Consider the following 15,586-nt stretch of genomic DNA (forward strand, 5'->3'; position numbering starts at 1 on the left):
TCAACACTGTAAATTCTGCAGCATGTTTATCAAAATGCTCCTCCTCATTTGTGTTTCTATCTTTTATATACAAATTGATATTTGATGTTGATTCTAAAACTACTGACTTTAAATTTTGGTTCGTTAAAGATTATAACACTACTTGATTTCCTTTTATTGGACTAAAATCTCAACGGCTATGTCAGCCCTGTATGCTCAACTACAACTACTCGAATTGCTACCTTTCCAAAGTTAGGTGCTCGATCAATATTTTTGTATAACTAGTTTCGATATAAAAATTAGTGTTTGGGTAAAATATGATAGGTGTTTGAGCTTCGAGTAGCCTTACTATACATCTATCATTGCTTGGTGGACAAAGTTATCTTGTATTGTATTGACCAGAGATAACATGTATCAACTGGTGGAATAGTCGAGGTATGCACAATTGACTCGAACATCATTATTATAATATCTAGAATAAATATCTACAATGTAACTTAATGTTATTTTGTCTTAGATCTAGATAATCAAAGATCAAGCAAACAGATACAATCAAAGAGCATCTCCATTTTCTTTGTCGTAAGACATTTTTGACTACTTCACATACACAATATTTTTGTTGCTGAAACACTAGGTATTTGGTGGATTGGATCAGTCAAGTGTACACAAGTTGACCCGATACTACCATCTTACAAAAAAAGAGGAGATTGACAATTCTCCATCTACATTAATACACAAGTAAAGTCAAAGATCTTGTAATATCTTCATACTTGAATCTAAAGTAAAATGGTAAGTATATATTTCTTTATTGGCACTCAAAGACCACTAATCTACCATTTAATTTAACTACACTATTCACTAGTCAAATAATATGATTACATTATCTAAATCACTTATACCTAATTCAACTTACAACCTTATTATTAAATGTTGGTGAGTGTTAATGGCACGTGACTTCGGGCGAATGTAATTTTAGTGTTATAGTTAAACTTAGGGCTGTCGATGGGTGGGTTGAGTTGAAATTATAAAAATTGGGTTGGATCTTTATCCGTCCAAGCTTATTTTGGGCTCAAATGAGCTTAAAAATGGGTTGAGGCTTGACCCGTCTAATTTGACCCGTTTAATCTCAATAATTTTAATATATTATTATTTAAGTTTTATAACCATAATTTGAATTTCAACAAAAAAAAATTTAAGAAAAAAGTTACAAATGAATAGATAAACTTATAATATAAACTTAATGAACTCAAATTCTTATACCATGATTAAAAATATACCTCACAAATCTCATTCATCGATGATGATAATGTATAACCTGAAAATTACACAATATGTCTATTTTCAATTGGTCCAACTTTATTCTATTCAAAAGAACAATAAAAACAAGTCAAAGTTGAAAGATAAATGAAATATTTTTTATTTCCACAAAAGATAATATCAAAATATACATAAAATGAGCATGTAAAAATGGATCATAATGTAACTCGTCCAATTCAAAACCATCATTTTGTACCAAATTAAACAACGATATTATTGATATAGCCCATGCCCCATTTGTCAATTTAACACTCTAAAATAAACCCCAACCAAATAACACCTCAACTAAGTAGGAATGTGTGATGTGTCCCTTGAATACAAAAATATTTTATTCAAACGAAATCGTTATAGAGACACACTTTAATTAAATAAATGTCCTATTACCTTGAACCCATTTTTTTTTTTGTAATTTTATACACTTTTTTGGCTTATGTGATATCCAAACATCTTTCACGCACCTCAACTACGTGGAGTCACATAATATGCCACATATGATAAAATTTGTATAAAATTATAAAAAAATAAGTTCAAAATAATAAAACATTAGTTTAATTAAGATTTATCTCTGATATTTCGGTTATAGGCTTTGTGCCCTTATCTAGAGAAGTTTAAACTAATGGTGAATAGTGCGAAGTTCAAGGGCCGCTCTAGCAATATCAGTTTTTTAAAAAATAATAAAAAAAGGAAGTTCGAGCGTGTTTCAGTTTTCGAAAAATGGCGGCCAAACAAAGGCAGAAATTGACGGCGATGGAGACGGAGACAGCGGCGGAGACGGCGACGATGGATTTAATCGGAGAAGACCTTCTGCACAACATTCTGTCTCGGTTACCAGCAGAATCATGTGCATCAGCAGCATGTGTGAACCGTAGTTGGAATCTCATCATTAATCGCCTTCTCACTCTTCCAAATCTTTCATCTGCTCTTTCCTGCCATCCTTGTCTTCAGGTGTAAGCTTCATCCTAATTTTTTGTTTCCTTTGGCTTAACCAATTTGTTGATCTAAGTAGAAACTTGTTAAAAGCCCTAATTAATGCGTTACATTTTCCTTTGTAGTTTGTCGATACCTTTTTATATTTTAAAATAATCTAACTTTAAACTTTCTGTTGTATTTTAATGAGATGATACATAGTCTGAAGTGAGACTCGAGAGATCAATTCCCTTGTCAATGCGTTCTCAATCGAGCTCATCACATCGGGCTTTTGACTAACCTATGTGATTTGCGAGCTATTGTGTAGAAGAAAATTTATCTGGTGTGCACCCGAATAGTAGGTGCTATGGGTTTCTATGCTCAATACTAAGCACAAGAAAGGAAGACAAACTTTTGAAACTTGTGGTTTAAACAACTTACGGATATTTTATTTTATTAAGGGGGAAAATGGTAAGTTTAAAAGTATATTCTTTTCTTAAGACAGACTAACAAGGAAAATGTGCTCCATAAATTGGACAAAAGAACTATTAATTATAAGAATTACACCCTCCTCACCATCTTATATGGTAGTCTTTGACGGGACATGGAGCTTAAGAAGAAAAGAAAGAAAACTTTTGAAACTTGTGGACTAAAACAATCATAAGTATTTGTGTGAGCATAAATCATCTTATTATGGGTAAAATGAGAAATTTAAAGTTAAATTGTTTCTAAATAAGAAAGTATCATAGCTCTCAGAGCTTTGATCTAGTGGTAAGAGTGCAATGTGTGGTGTGTGGGTTAGACGTACGTCACATGTTCAAACTCTGCTATGAAAACGTATGATATCTAAGTGGAGAAGGCTAGACGGACAGCCACAGGCCCGTGTCCAATTTTTAAGCAGGAGAAGGCTAGAGGGGCAGCCGGCAGGCCCATGGTCCAATTTTTTTGAAAAAATACCAATCAAAAATAAGTATGGCATTCTTTTCTAGACAAACTAAAAAAGAAAGTATGTCACATAAAATTGAGATGCCTCTTAAGGAAAAACTTAAAGTTTAAAGTTATATTATTATAAGATTAGAATGATGTCATTCCTTTTGAGACATACTATTGCAAAAGAAAGAAGAAAAGATTATCAAATAAATTGGGTACATATGGAGTACTAACTATAAAAATTACTCTCTCTGTTCTAATTTAAGAAAGAAAGAGTCTTTATAAAAGAATTATTTTGAAAAATTGAAGAAATGTTTGAATACACACAAAAAGTAAGATGATTTGACCTTTGTATTCCAAACCTCGCCATTGTTTTTGGGACTGGAAGAGAGGTATATATTTTAAGAATTTTAACTTTGATAGTCAACACAAGATGAGAAGTGATGAAACAAATACAATATTTGATAAAAAGTTACTGTAGTTTGTTGAAAACTTCTTGAAAGAACTATTTTGGGACAATGGGAGTATCTTGTTTAGCTTATTACAAGAGTTTATTGGGTTGAAAATGAATTTTTGGTGCAGGGTGCTGTGGATGAGGCTGTTGACAAGGTTTTAGCTAGACCGATCCGGCCCCAGTTTGTAATTGCTTCCATTGGTCCTTCTTTTGACTTGGAGGAAGCTCAGTGTCTCGTATGTGATCTTCTCTCTCTCTCTCCCTCTTTATTTGGCATTTATGTGTTCTAGAGATTGTGCCATACTCAGTGAATATGTTTGTTAAATGGTCTGCATCAATATATTCAAAACGAAATCAAATTAACGTCTTACTTTTTATTTTAAGTTGTCTAAAATAAGTCTTCTTCTTGTTTTCTTATGATTCTGAATACTTTTTAATTCAGAGTTTTAAGATTATAATTTGAGATTTGTATTATATTATTAGTGATAATAAGAGAAAATGTTGCAAAGTAAATGGCTGAAATGTTTGTTTAAAGGAAAAATTTCACAGTGAAGTGTAAATTTGAATAACCTTGAACTACTAGAAGTTATGAAAATTGTTTAGAATAATATTATTATAGAATGGAGTAATGTGGTCAATGAGGATTCATATAGCCAACACCAACTTGTTTGAGATTGAGGCATTGTTGTTGTTGTACAAAATTAAAAACAGTGTCATATAAATTGAGATCGAGAGTGTATTACCCTATTATATAAAAGAATAATTTAGGATCTCAGTTTTGTTCTAAACAATATTTAAATTGTTCAAATATCAACTTGGACCCGCGTTTAATTCAGCATAATTACTTGAAATCTTATCTTAATAGCTCTTCTGAAACAAATTAGATACCTAACGGGTTGAGTATGAGCTGACGTGCAAAAGATTAGGAAAGTGAAGTGTAGTCAAAGATCAATTTAGCCCTATAATTATGTTAATTGTAGAATTGTTGGTTATTTTTTCGACTTAAGATCTATAATCATCAAGTAGTTACGTAGTGACTGACAACGCTATTTAAGTTTGTTAGAGTATTGTATCTATAGCGAATAATCTAATGAACATTTTACCTACTTTTTTAGCATTGATATCGTGTGATTCATACAAAATATCTTTTTAGGCACAAGCAAGCCTATATCGATCTATGCGAACTAATTAATATATTGAGACAATCAGTATGAAGATTACAAAGTTAAAATACACGAAACAATCAGAATGAAAAGTGTCCCATTTTGTTTTTTCAATTGAAATGGTATACTTTGTTAAACTAGAGATATTAATAAAATCATCCATTCGAAGTATGAATTGTCACACATTGGAATAAGCTATATGTGCTGCTTATGGTGGATATATTGTTCTGCAGATTAGTGATAGATTCAGTAGCGAAATTCCAATAATCACTTCGATATCCTATGGAGTTTTTGGGCAAGACGCTAACACTAATGAGTTTGAAGAGGTAAATCTAGTGGTTATAGACTAGAATCTTCTTGGGATTGCATTCTGAATTCAACCAACAAGAATTGAAGTGGAGAAAATGATGTTTTTCCAGGTTCAGTGGGACACATGGGAAGACAACAAGGCTCATGAGAATTTTCGTGATGAGGACGAGGGTGTTTTAGTGACTGTTGGTTTCTTGCCAGGATTAACAGTTGATTTAATCCCATTAAAAAAAACTCGGGTAATCCTGTACTCCAATACAACCCCTAACATTTATACAAATATGTCTGCCTTATTGAGAGAAATCTGAGCTTCCACTTTTTAACTTTATTTTCATTTCGAATATATGAAGTTCCTACTTGGAACTTTGAAGGATATGAATAGTTTATATCTAGTAGAAAATTTGTGCTAACTTGATTTAAAATGGGCTACACTAACTTGGGGAGAACAAACTTCAGGGACTCATGACTGAGAATTTCGTGCGCAGTATCAGGGAACGCTCGTTTTCTCGTTCTGGATCATCACCAATGGGAATTTTGTTATTTTCTGTAAGTCTTAAGTCTCTTAAGACCTTTCATTTTGTTATTTCTTGCCCCCTGTGGCAAAGCAGTTTATTCCCTCCTTGTAGAAATGGTGATGCCATATTTTCCTTAAAGTGTGGATGAAGGGGATAAAGTTAAACCTCATGCAATTCAGATTCTGTCGTCTGGACTTATCAATTTGGATTTTAGAGTGGGCCGGGTTAAAAAGTCGTATTGAAGTTTGTGACCAACTCATCTAAGAGAAAATACACTTTTATTTATTTAATTTTGTTTTCAACACCCCCCTTCACGTGCATGCCAGATTTTTTAAAATGGGTCAAGCATGCTGATATTTTTTTTGTTATTGAGTGGCGGTGAGACTCGAACCTGGGACCTATGCCTGCTCTAATACCATATTGAAGTGTGTGACCAATTCATCTAAAAGTTTAAGCTGTTAGTGGGAACATGCTTTTATTTATTTAATTTTGTGTTTGAAAAGCTGAATGAACTTTGAGGGACACTTGAAGTTTATGGTTTTCAAATATCTAGGAACGGCCTTCTTTTTCTTACTTAAAATGTAATGAGAATCATTTGAATGTTGTTATAGGACGAGGACATTGACATCAAACCGGTCCTTGCAAAGTTGGGTGAGTGAGCTTCATAGTTCTCATTTATGCGAAACTTCATTTGTTCCCATATACTTTTATGAATTCTGATTTCTCTTCTTACTTGATTCTGTGAGAAATAAATTATATGTTCAGTGCCCCATTTTGTGTTTGTAGATTATGCTTTTTCCAGTGAGACTGCCATTGTGGGTGACGCGGGTTCTAAGTTTTTATACCAAGATGGAAAAGCAATTAGCCCTTCTAACAGCAGAGTGTCCAGTTCAGCTGCTGTTGCTCTTTTGTTTTCAAGGGATACAGGCAAGCCTCCTGGTATGGAATTCTTCTTGACTGGAACTTTCCGGTTTCAAATCATGATTCTGTTTGTTCAATAACAAGAGCACAGTTTTATAAGGCATTTGGGTCGGGGAGAAACTTGCTAGTCTGATATAGTGGGGCATGATTAATATTTGGCGCACATCTTCAATATCAACTAAGTTATGAAGTTGTCTAAACTCCCCAAATTTTGTTCTTGAAAAATTTCACGAACTCAACTTTTGATCAGCTAATATCCATGAAAATCCGAAGTCTGTCGACTTCCTTGTGGAATAATATGAACTTACCAATTTGAGTACAACTCAATCATTAGCTAGTTCTATTCCTCAACTTAATAATTAAATAGAAACAGAGATACTGAGATAGGAAGGAGGAAAACATAATCAATTGATCTTTTTTTTTCTTTCTTTTTTTGAGAAAGGTAACAATATTATATATGTGTAGCACAAAGGCTTTTCTAGGCCATCTTTACAGATAACAAAAACCCCACAAGTCATAGCTTTCTCCTAGCGCCTACAACAAGAGTTCTGTGATGTCTAGCTTTGAATCAACATCCTTAACAAAATCTTGATCATTGCTGGTAATAACGATATCGTCAACATAAACCACTAAATAAATACACATAATTGGAGCAGAGTGCCGATAAAACACCGCCAATCATGTCAATCGTCAACATAAACCACTTACTATATATCTTGAGCGCTGTGTATTGCATTTGACCCGTAGTTGTCTGAATAACTTCGGTAAGTGCTATCTGATGTGGTTTCTACTAAATGAATTTTCATACTCTGTGAACTTTGTAGTTATGCATGATCTTTTAGGTTCATGACCTTAATATTTTTGAAAATTGTCTGTATTTCTTAAAGTTATGTCGTGCTTCTTTTGCACTTATATCAGTAAATATATTGATGATTAGATTTCTTGTCTTCTACTTAATATTTTCGTATATGTAGGTAATTTAGCATATCATATTTCCAGGGAATTTATTGAGAAAATCATTTTCTGGGACCTTATAAACAGGTGTTGGGGAAACTCAGTTTCATGTAATGTTATCCACTGGCGTTTCACCGATTGGGCCTAAATACAAAGCTGTTTATGTTAAGGCAGTATCTCATGACAATTCTACTCGGCTCATGGCGACAACAGACGAAATTGACTTTAATATGGATGGTGAGACTATTTTAGATCCGATTTATGATGAGGTAAGGTAGTACATCTTCTGATGTAAATTGGTTTTAATGTTTAAGCACCAAAGTTCAAGTAGCTAGTTTCTGAAGGAAGTAATTACAGCTGATTTGATAAGAAAGACAACTACCAAAAATACTTGCAAGATTTTGTGGTGTAACTAGTCTCGTTGTCTTTTTCCTTTGATTCCTTCCATCATAATGAATCCTTTTAAGTTCAGTAATGTGTGGATGCATCAAATGTCAGAACTCTATTGCTCTTGCCTCACTTAGAAGGGAAGAACATACAATGGGTTTAACGAGATGCATTATAGCAGATTTGACATATTTGGATGATTAGAGTTGATCGTGCTGTCTGACTGAATTTCAAATTCTATTGGTGACTAAGAAAAAAAATCTGTCCATTTCAAATTAAGGTTATAAAGGACTTTATAGAAGAATGTTCACGATTGATCTTTTGTCGCACGTACAGTTACACAAGGTATAGTATCATAAGAAACAGTAATAAAACCACTTTTGTTAAACTATGTTATTTTTTTTTAATCCTTAATGGTTTAATAATCTGCTATATAGAGCGTAATCTGAAAGTGAAGGTTTCTTGTGTGTTGAAGATGTCTTTTACTAAATCATTACTTATTTAGAACTTAGAAGCTGTCTAATTGATGAACTTTCCCTTCTTGTATACATCTTCCTTCATGTGTGTGTTTGAAACACATGAACATAATTCACTCCTCTTTGACTTTATCTTTCTTTTCTATGATTTGATTTCATCAGTTGGGAGATCATACCCATTCTCGAACTCTCTATGTTGGAGTTACAAAGATGAGGAAATGCACTTCTCGGCATGTGGACACAAACTGGATATTTATGCGTGAATTCCAAATGGTTTTAAGGTAATTAATGCACCATTGAGCTTGATTATCCTTATGGCCTTCACGTATGATGTTTGAATGTTCTATGATGTCTCATTCTGCTCTCCAGTTTATTACATTTTCTATCCCGAGGTGTTTGATGTGTAAAAGCTTGCAGATAGAAGGATTATTCTGTAGGAAGTTTTGATGGTTCATGGAGACAATAGGGAGTCCTCCTCAACTGAGTTTGTTTCTGCAAACATGGAAAAACATTTTCAATTGTATAACTACTGTTGTTTCTTTTACTTGAGCTATCTTTATTAATTTTACTGTCAGTACTTCTCTTTTCTACTTGTATTTGTCGATTTTTTTTTTTTTTTTGAAAATGCTTTTATTAAGATGACGGTCTATCGGAAACAACCTTTCTCTCTCCCACAAGGTAGGGTAAGGTTTGCGTACACCCCATTCCTACCAAAACCTTTGTGGGATCACAGTGAGCATATTGTTGTCGTAGTTGAAACTGCTGTCTTTACAACCATTTATGCCTTTCCTCTTCCTCTCTCTCTTTACTTCTGTAACTAATTATACGAATTTGCAGAGGTGATTACGAGTATCTCTATGTCCATGGTGATGGTATCAAAAGTTACGACTCCTTCCAGTTTTACCATGCAAATTCTGATTTGGCGCGTGCTTCTTGCAACAATGTTTCAAACAAGATGAAACTTCTGAAGCAGGATCTAAACCACCTAACTGATGATCATTCTATTAGCAATGGAAGCATGGGTATGCAGAAGAAGTCTGTTTTTGGTGGTATGATGTTTGCTTGCTATGGTCGTGGCAAGTTATATTTCGGTAAACCTAATGTAGATGCCTCACCTTTCTTGGAGAACTTCCCTGGGGTTACCTTCTCAGGAACCTATTGTAACGGAGAAATTGCACATGGAGATTTTAGCTTATACGAAAACGGGTCTAAAGAACATAGCTCTACACGTTGCAGTTTGCACGAATTCAGCACCGTCTACCTGGTTATGTCGTATACTTCTCCTACATTGCCACAACATTAGAGATATATCTGGTATTGCCTTTGACAATTTGGTGAACTGGTGGGTAATGAAAAAAGTTTTTTTGCTGGTTTGAATAGGATATTACTCTGTTCTTTTTGGTGTTGGAATTTGGTGGTAGAGGGCAAATGTCTCATGTACATACTTCAAAAGCAATTCTACATTATTTTACTATTGTTTTTGTGCTGTTAATTTAGTTATTTAAAGAGGAATGGTCGAAAACACACTTAAACGAGTTTCATACTTAAAAACTATCACTTATTAGTTTGAGAAATATACCTCATTGATGTGTAATATACTCTCCTTTATTTAAAAAAAGCCTCGTCACATGGCATTCTACCTTGATAAAACATTCTACCTGATAAAAATTAAATAAACTATTAATATTAATTAAAAGCTAAAAACTAAAATATCTTCTAATAAAAAAGAAATTATTATTTTATAAAATAAAATTTAAAATATTTTTCTTACCCACTCCTCCATCTCCCCCCGCTCCCCCATCCTCCTGTATCCCTCAACACTACCCTCTCCCCTCCTCTCCCTACTCGATTGTTTTCTAATTTTTTTTTACTTCGACCTCCCCAATATTTTAAGATATAATGGGCTCCTCTGTTGCATCGTACTGCTTGCTTTGAAATCTATTCGGATGGCGATCCGGCCTCTAGCCCTTCAATGATGGATTTGTCTTCAAAAAAACCCTGACCTCGGTAGAAAATGAACGGCGGCTATCCGACTTGAATGATCGAATTTTGCGTTTAGAGTTTCGTACTTCATATCATTTTTATTTTTTTAAAAAACAACTTCTACTCCACCTTTTTTATCCCTATGTTCTCAATTTTTTAATATTCTTTTTTCATGTTATATTGTATATATTACTTAGATAACAAATATAATAGAAATGAATAGTTTATTTATTAAAATATCTTGCGGCAAATGGAATAATTACTTAAAAACATATGTATATATCTAAAACAAAATGAGAAATACGAAAAAGAAAATGAGAGTGAAGGATTAGGTGGAGTGTGGTAGATTTTTTTTAATAAAAAAATTAAAATAATATCTAAATTTTTTCCGTAAGGGAGGGGGATTTAGGGATAGAGAAATGTTTTTTTAAAATGCCTTTTGTAAATGAAAATTAAAGTTTTTATTTTAAAAATGGGTGCGGGGTGTATTAAGGGTACGGTGGGAGGAGGTGATGGAGTGGGGTAAGAATAATTTTTGTTGAGATAATAATACTTTAATTTTTAATTTTTTAACTAACAACTAAAGATACTTTCATTTTTTAATGTTTAAAAATAACTTTTTTTTTGTTGAGATAATGATACTCTACAGACCCATGTACGGTCCGTACGTTAGGTCGCCACATATCGTACTGGTCCTTCATGACCCTAAGTCAGAGGCATATATCCTTAGGCCTACAAACCATTAATGTCAAGTTTGGTTTGTACCTTTTTTGACGGGTTGTACTGGAAAGTCGTAAACGAATCATTTGAGACTTAACTTTCTAAAGACCAACTACGAGAGTCCTTTACGTCCCGTATTTCAGTGTATGATCCGTACAAGCTATGTATAAAACTCAAGGTGTCAAAATATCACTCAGTCTGGAACTCCATCCATGAGCCTCGTCCACAACTCGTAGATCCATTCACGAACCATACTGTTGGCTCGTAGAATACATATGAGACTTGACATTTTCCATATTTTCAACTATCAAACCACTATTGGTACTCAAGATCCATACAACCTTCAATAGTCTGTACATGGGTATGTGAAACCAGTGCGCACCATCAACTTTTTACACCAATCTACAGCCCTTTCACCTTCCAACTGACCTTTACATTTACTGGGTGTTACAAATGTCATATACCTTCAGTGCAAAAGAATTCAGTCATCATTGAATTTGGTTTAGAACATTGCTTGATGAATTCATTACTGACAAACAATGAATAGGAGGAGTGTGCAAAACATGTTTGATTAATATCGCTCTTCCCCCAAAAGAGAGTAATTTTCCTTTCCAAGCTTGAATCTTTGACCCAATCCTTTGAATCATTTGCTTGTAGTAAGCTTTTTATTTCCTTTTATTTCTCAATTCTGCCTTACATAAGGTAATCATCTCATCTGCATAGGCTAAATGATTAACTTTATGGCTTCTTCTTGGCATTCCAAAACGTTTAAAATATCTTTTACCCATGAGGGCATCAAGAGATCCAGACATTACTTCACTGCAAGTATAAAAAGAGTAGGGGATAGAGGATCTCCCTACTTAATTCCTCTAAAAGATTTAAAGAAGCCTTTAGGTTGTCCATTCAGTAAAACTGAGTACTAGTTATTACTAACCAACCTTATAGACCATATCAATGATCCTCTCTCAAAAACCAATCCTTCTGAACACCTTCATAAAAAATAACCACTCAACTCTATCATATGCTTTCATCATATACAAGTTTGATGGCTTACCTCTTTTCCGAATCTCTAAAATAATTTTTTGCATTAATAAAACATTTTTAGTTATACTCCTTCCTTGTACAAAATCAACTTGTTCTAAAGAGATAATCCTAGACAATACTGTTTTAAGCCTCTCATGAATTATTCTTCAAAAGACCTTAATCACGAAATTACTTAACAAAATAGGCCGCAAGTTTGAGAAATTATTCATAATAATTTTCTTAATAGGATTAAGTTTTTGTGCGTGGAAAATCTTGGCAGCCCCTCACTTTTAAAGAAGGCTTGACCATATTATGTATTAATGACTTCCCAAGCTGATAAAAAGCCCATGTCATACTATCTGGACCTCCTACACTATCTCTGTTTAACCCCATTAAGACTTCCTTCACTCTTCAAAAGATTGTATACCTGAAGTTCTTCATTTATCTCTGGCTTAAGTCATTCAACATATCACAATCCTTGTTGTCTTCTTGCTTTGTGAGTTGCCTCCTATATAATTCTATTGTTGTCTTTACAATATCCTCTTGTTGATTTAGCCATTCACCTTTATCATCCTGAATTCTTTTTCTTCTGCCTTTGACTATGTTAAGAAAAAACTTTGTATTTCTCTATCCTTCTTTAAATCACTTTATACTACTTTTCTGTTTTCAGAATTCTTTCTCCCTAAACAGTTGCTTCTTTAACTCTGCTTGAGCTTGATATAGTTTCTCTTTATTAGCTCTAGACGGATCCACTTCAATATGAGATTCATGTACTTTAATGACTTCTTCTAAAGTGATTATCTCCTAAAAAAATATTGCAGAAGTGTCCTTACTCCATTGAATCAATACTTTCTCCACCTTTTTCAATGTATGATGAAATAAACTAAACAATTCCCCTTCAAAATTAGCATGCCAATGTTCTTTTATCACCTCATGAAAGGCTTCTCGCTTAACCAAATATTTAGTAATTTAAAGGGCTTAATCACATTCTCTTTATTTGTTTTGAAAGTGATCACTAAAGAAGTATGATCCGACTCATTTCTCACCACATGTTCCACCTCAAGAATCAGAAAAATAGTTATCAATATATCATTACTCACTACCCGTGTCCAATCTTTTGAAAATACACTCTGTATCAGTTCTGCTATTCCACCATGTGTACTTGCTACCCTTGAATTTTTTTTATCTTTCCGATTACACACATTAAGACAATGATTAAAATCTCTAACCTCCATCTCTGTTACTGGCCTTCCCCCCAATTTTTCCTCATTAGTACTGATAACATCAAAGTCTCTTCCTACCAGCCATGGTAGATTACTATTATTAGACATCAAATTTCATGATTGCAATCTTTCACTTTGTGTACAGTTAACATACACTAGTGATATCATCACTTCAATGCCTAATCCTTGATTTTTCAGTTTAAAATTTATCATTTTCTTTTTATCCCTTACTATTTCATATTCCACGATTTATCAATAAAAGCCCAAATTTTACAATTTGTGTCTGCCTTTGTATACTTCATCCCCAACTTCCTTCTAAGCTCCTCTAGTTGTTGACTATCTTTAAAAGATTCCATAAATCCCGTCGTATAAAATTGGTATCTTTTATGCATATTTATCAGTCTAGTAAACATGTTTTGAGTGTTTGCCTACATGATATTCCATATTAAGGTTCTCATAGATATTTAGCGTTTTTGACAATTGTTTACTTTGATTGTCTTGATGATGCTTGAATAGTAGTGATTTCTTCTCCTCCTTGTTTCTTTTGCTTGACATGATTCTTCTTTATTCTGTCTATTTGTTCAACCGACAAATTTCCTTCTCTGGTCACCTTTGAACTGTTTTGTGATAAATCATGTTTGTCCATACTTACCCTTTACCCTTTCTGGTTCCAGTACTTCTTCATGACTGTCATGTTGTACAACCAACTCTTTTATTATTAACTTTCGCTACCACTAAGGCTTTCTCTATATTCTCCTCCTCCTTCTATATTTGCATCTTCTTCACTTGGATTATGTTGTGCTGATAACTTTACTTTCCTTTCCTGTTTTCTTTCTGCCTTATTGTCCTGACTCATGTTGGTCCCATTTGTATCAACTTGCTCCTCCCCTTCTTTCTGAATGATCTCCTGTTGTATTTTACCAAAGTTTTAGTTCACATATTATTTTGTTCTCCCTTCAATATTTTGAACTTCTTCTTCCACTTTGTCCAACTCTTCCTTGCCCTTCATTGCCTCGAAGGAATTCTCATCTTAAATGTCATTTCCCCCCTTTAATGTTCTCATATTTATCCCTCTTATACTTATTCCTTCTTCTGACCATCCATTCTTTCCTACCACTCTTCCACTTATCAAAACTCTGTTATGTTCTCCCCACTATATTTTCAACGTTTTGATGCCATCTTTCACATATAAAGTTGTTGTAAATATTAGATACACATAATCTTCCAAGTTCGTGAGTATGATCAATATATGTTTCGTATCCAAGACTTCTATTATGCACTCAGTCTTGATTCCACATTGACCTAGTATTGTCCTCCTCAATTCTATAATGTCAGATTAATAACTTGGTTTAAGAATGGTCGCATATTGCATTGGATTAGACCTGCAGAGTTAGGTTGCATAGGGTTCAAATTGTCTTGCTAATTAATGGGGGAAAACCCTTCGGGGGGTTGGTCTCACCGATGGTGGTTATGGCCATGGCGCTGCTACTGAGGTTAGGGTTTGCAGGTATTAGGGTTTTTTGGTAGAGAGGAAAGTATATGTAGATTTGAACAAAAGTGGATAATATTAAATGGTGTCCCAACAACATGTTAATAACTTAGTGCTAATAATTTTCTCAACAAAATACTAGACATAGGTCTAATTTAATTAATTATATACTATTTAATACATTATACATTTTATTAATTAATGATACTTAGCTTATTCCATCTCCACTTCTTATTAAATAAATGTTATGACCGTTGCGTTGATTATGCATGTAATTTTGTTTGCTTTGCTAGTGATCAACACTACAAAATTCTGCAGCAATATGATTATTAGTAAAATGTTCTTCTTATTTGTGTTTCTAATAGTGATGTTTTTTTGTACATTTTTTCTTGTACTTTGACGTTCATTCTGAATTTACTGATTTTCAATTTTGGTTAGCTAAAGATTATAACACTAGTTAATTTTCTTTCATCGGCTTAAATCTTGACAACTATGGCAAACCTATAATTTTTACGTCATGCATGCTCAACAACAACTACTCGAATTGCTACCTTTCTAAAGTTAGGTGCTCATTCATTATCTTTGTATGTTATTGCTAGTTTCCAATATAAAAAATAGTGTTTGGGTAAAATTATATATATAATGGGTGCTTGAGTAGCCTTACTTTACATCCGTCATTGCTTGGTGACAAAGTTATCTCGTATTGTATTGACAAGACATATCAAGTATGAGATGGTGGAATAGTCGATGCATGTGTGCACAAGTTAGCTTGAACATCACTGATATAATATCTAGAACAAACATCTACAACGTAACTTAATGCTACTTTGTCTTGTA

The 15,586-nt window shown here is 33.5% G+C and overlaps 1 protein-coding gene across 2 annotated transcripts; it reads left to right on the forward strand.

Annotated features, from left to right (window-relative positions):
- The first annotated feature begins 2,010 nt into the window (after positions 1 to 2,010).
- LOC125818682 (F-box/LRR-repeat protein At5g63520-like) lies at positions 2,011 to 9,615 on the forward strand. 2 transcript variants are annotated; one of them, XM_049498195.1, is made up of 10 exons: positions 2,011 to 2,241; positions 3,715 to 3,822; positions 4,983 to 5,075; positions 5,169 to 5,297; positions 5,515 to 5,604; positions 6,185 to 6,224; positions 6,360 to 6,512; positions 7,536 to 7,717; positions 8,474 to 8,592; positions 9,149 to 9,615. In XM_049498195.1, the coding sequence occupies exons 1-10, from the start codon at positions 2,011 to 2,013 to the stop codon at positions 9,612 to 9,614; spliced, it is 1,611 nt and encodes a 536-aa protein (XP_049354152.1). In that variant the 3' UTR covers position 9,615. The 2 variants fall into 2 exon arrangements, with proteins under 2 accessions (XP_049354152.1, XP_049354153.1); XM_049498196.1 differs by lacking the exon at positions 4,983 to 5,075 and having other exon boundaries at positions 2,065 to 2,241.
- Positions 9,616 to 15,586: the final 5,971 nt, after the last annotated feature.

This window comes from Solanum verrucosum, unplaced genomic scaffold (assembly GCF_900185275.1).
Source record: "Solanum verrucosum unplaced genomic scaffold, falcon-dt-bn FXZP01000252.1, whole genome shotgun sequence".
Lineage (NCBI taxonomy): Eukaryota > Viridiplantae > Streptophyta > Magnoliopsida > Solanales > Solanaceae > Solanum > Solanum verrucosum.

Bases quoted from the DNA above. Each gene is read 5' to 3' on its own strand.
- LOC125818682 (XM_049498195.1), top strand. From the start codon at position 2,011: ATGGCGGCCAAACAAAGGCAGAAATTGACGGCGATGGAGACGGAGACA. The intron at 5,605-6,184 runs GTAAGTCTTAAG...ATGTTGTTATAG, and splicing joins TGGGAATTTTGTTATTTTCT to GACGAGGACATTGACATCAA. The intron at 6,513-7,535 runs GTATGGAATTCT...CCTTATAAACAG, and splicing joins GGATACAGGCAAGCCTCCTG to GTGTTGGGGAAACTCAGTTT.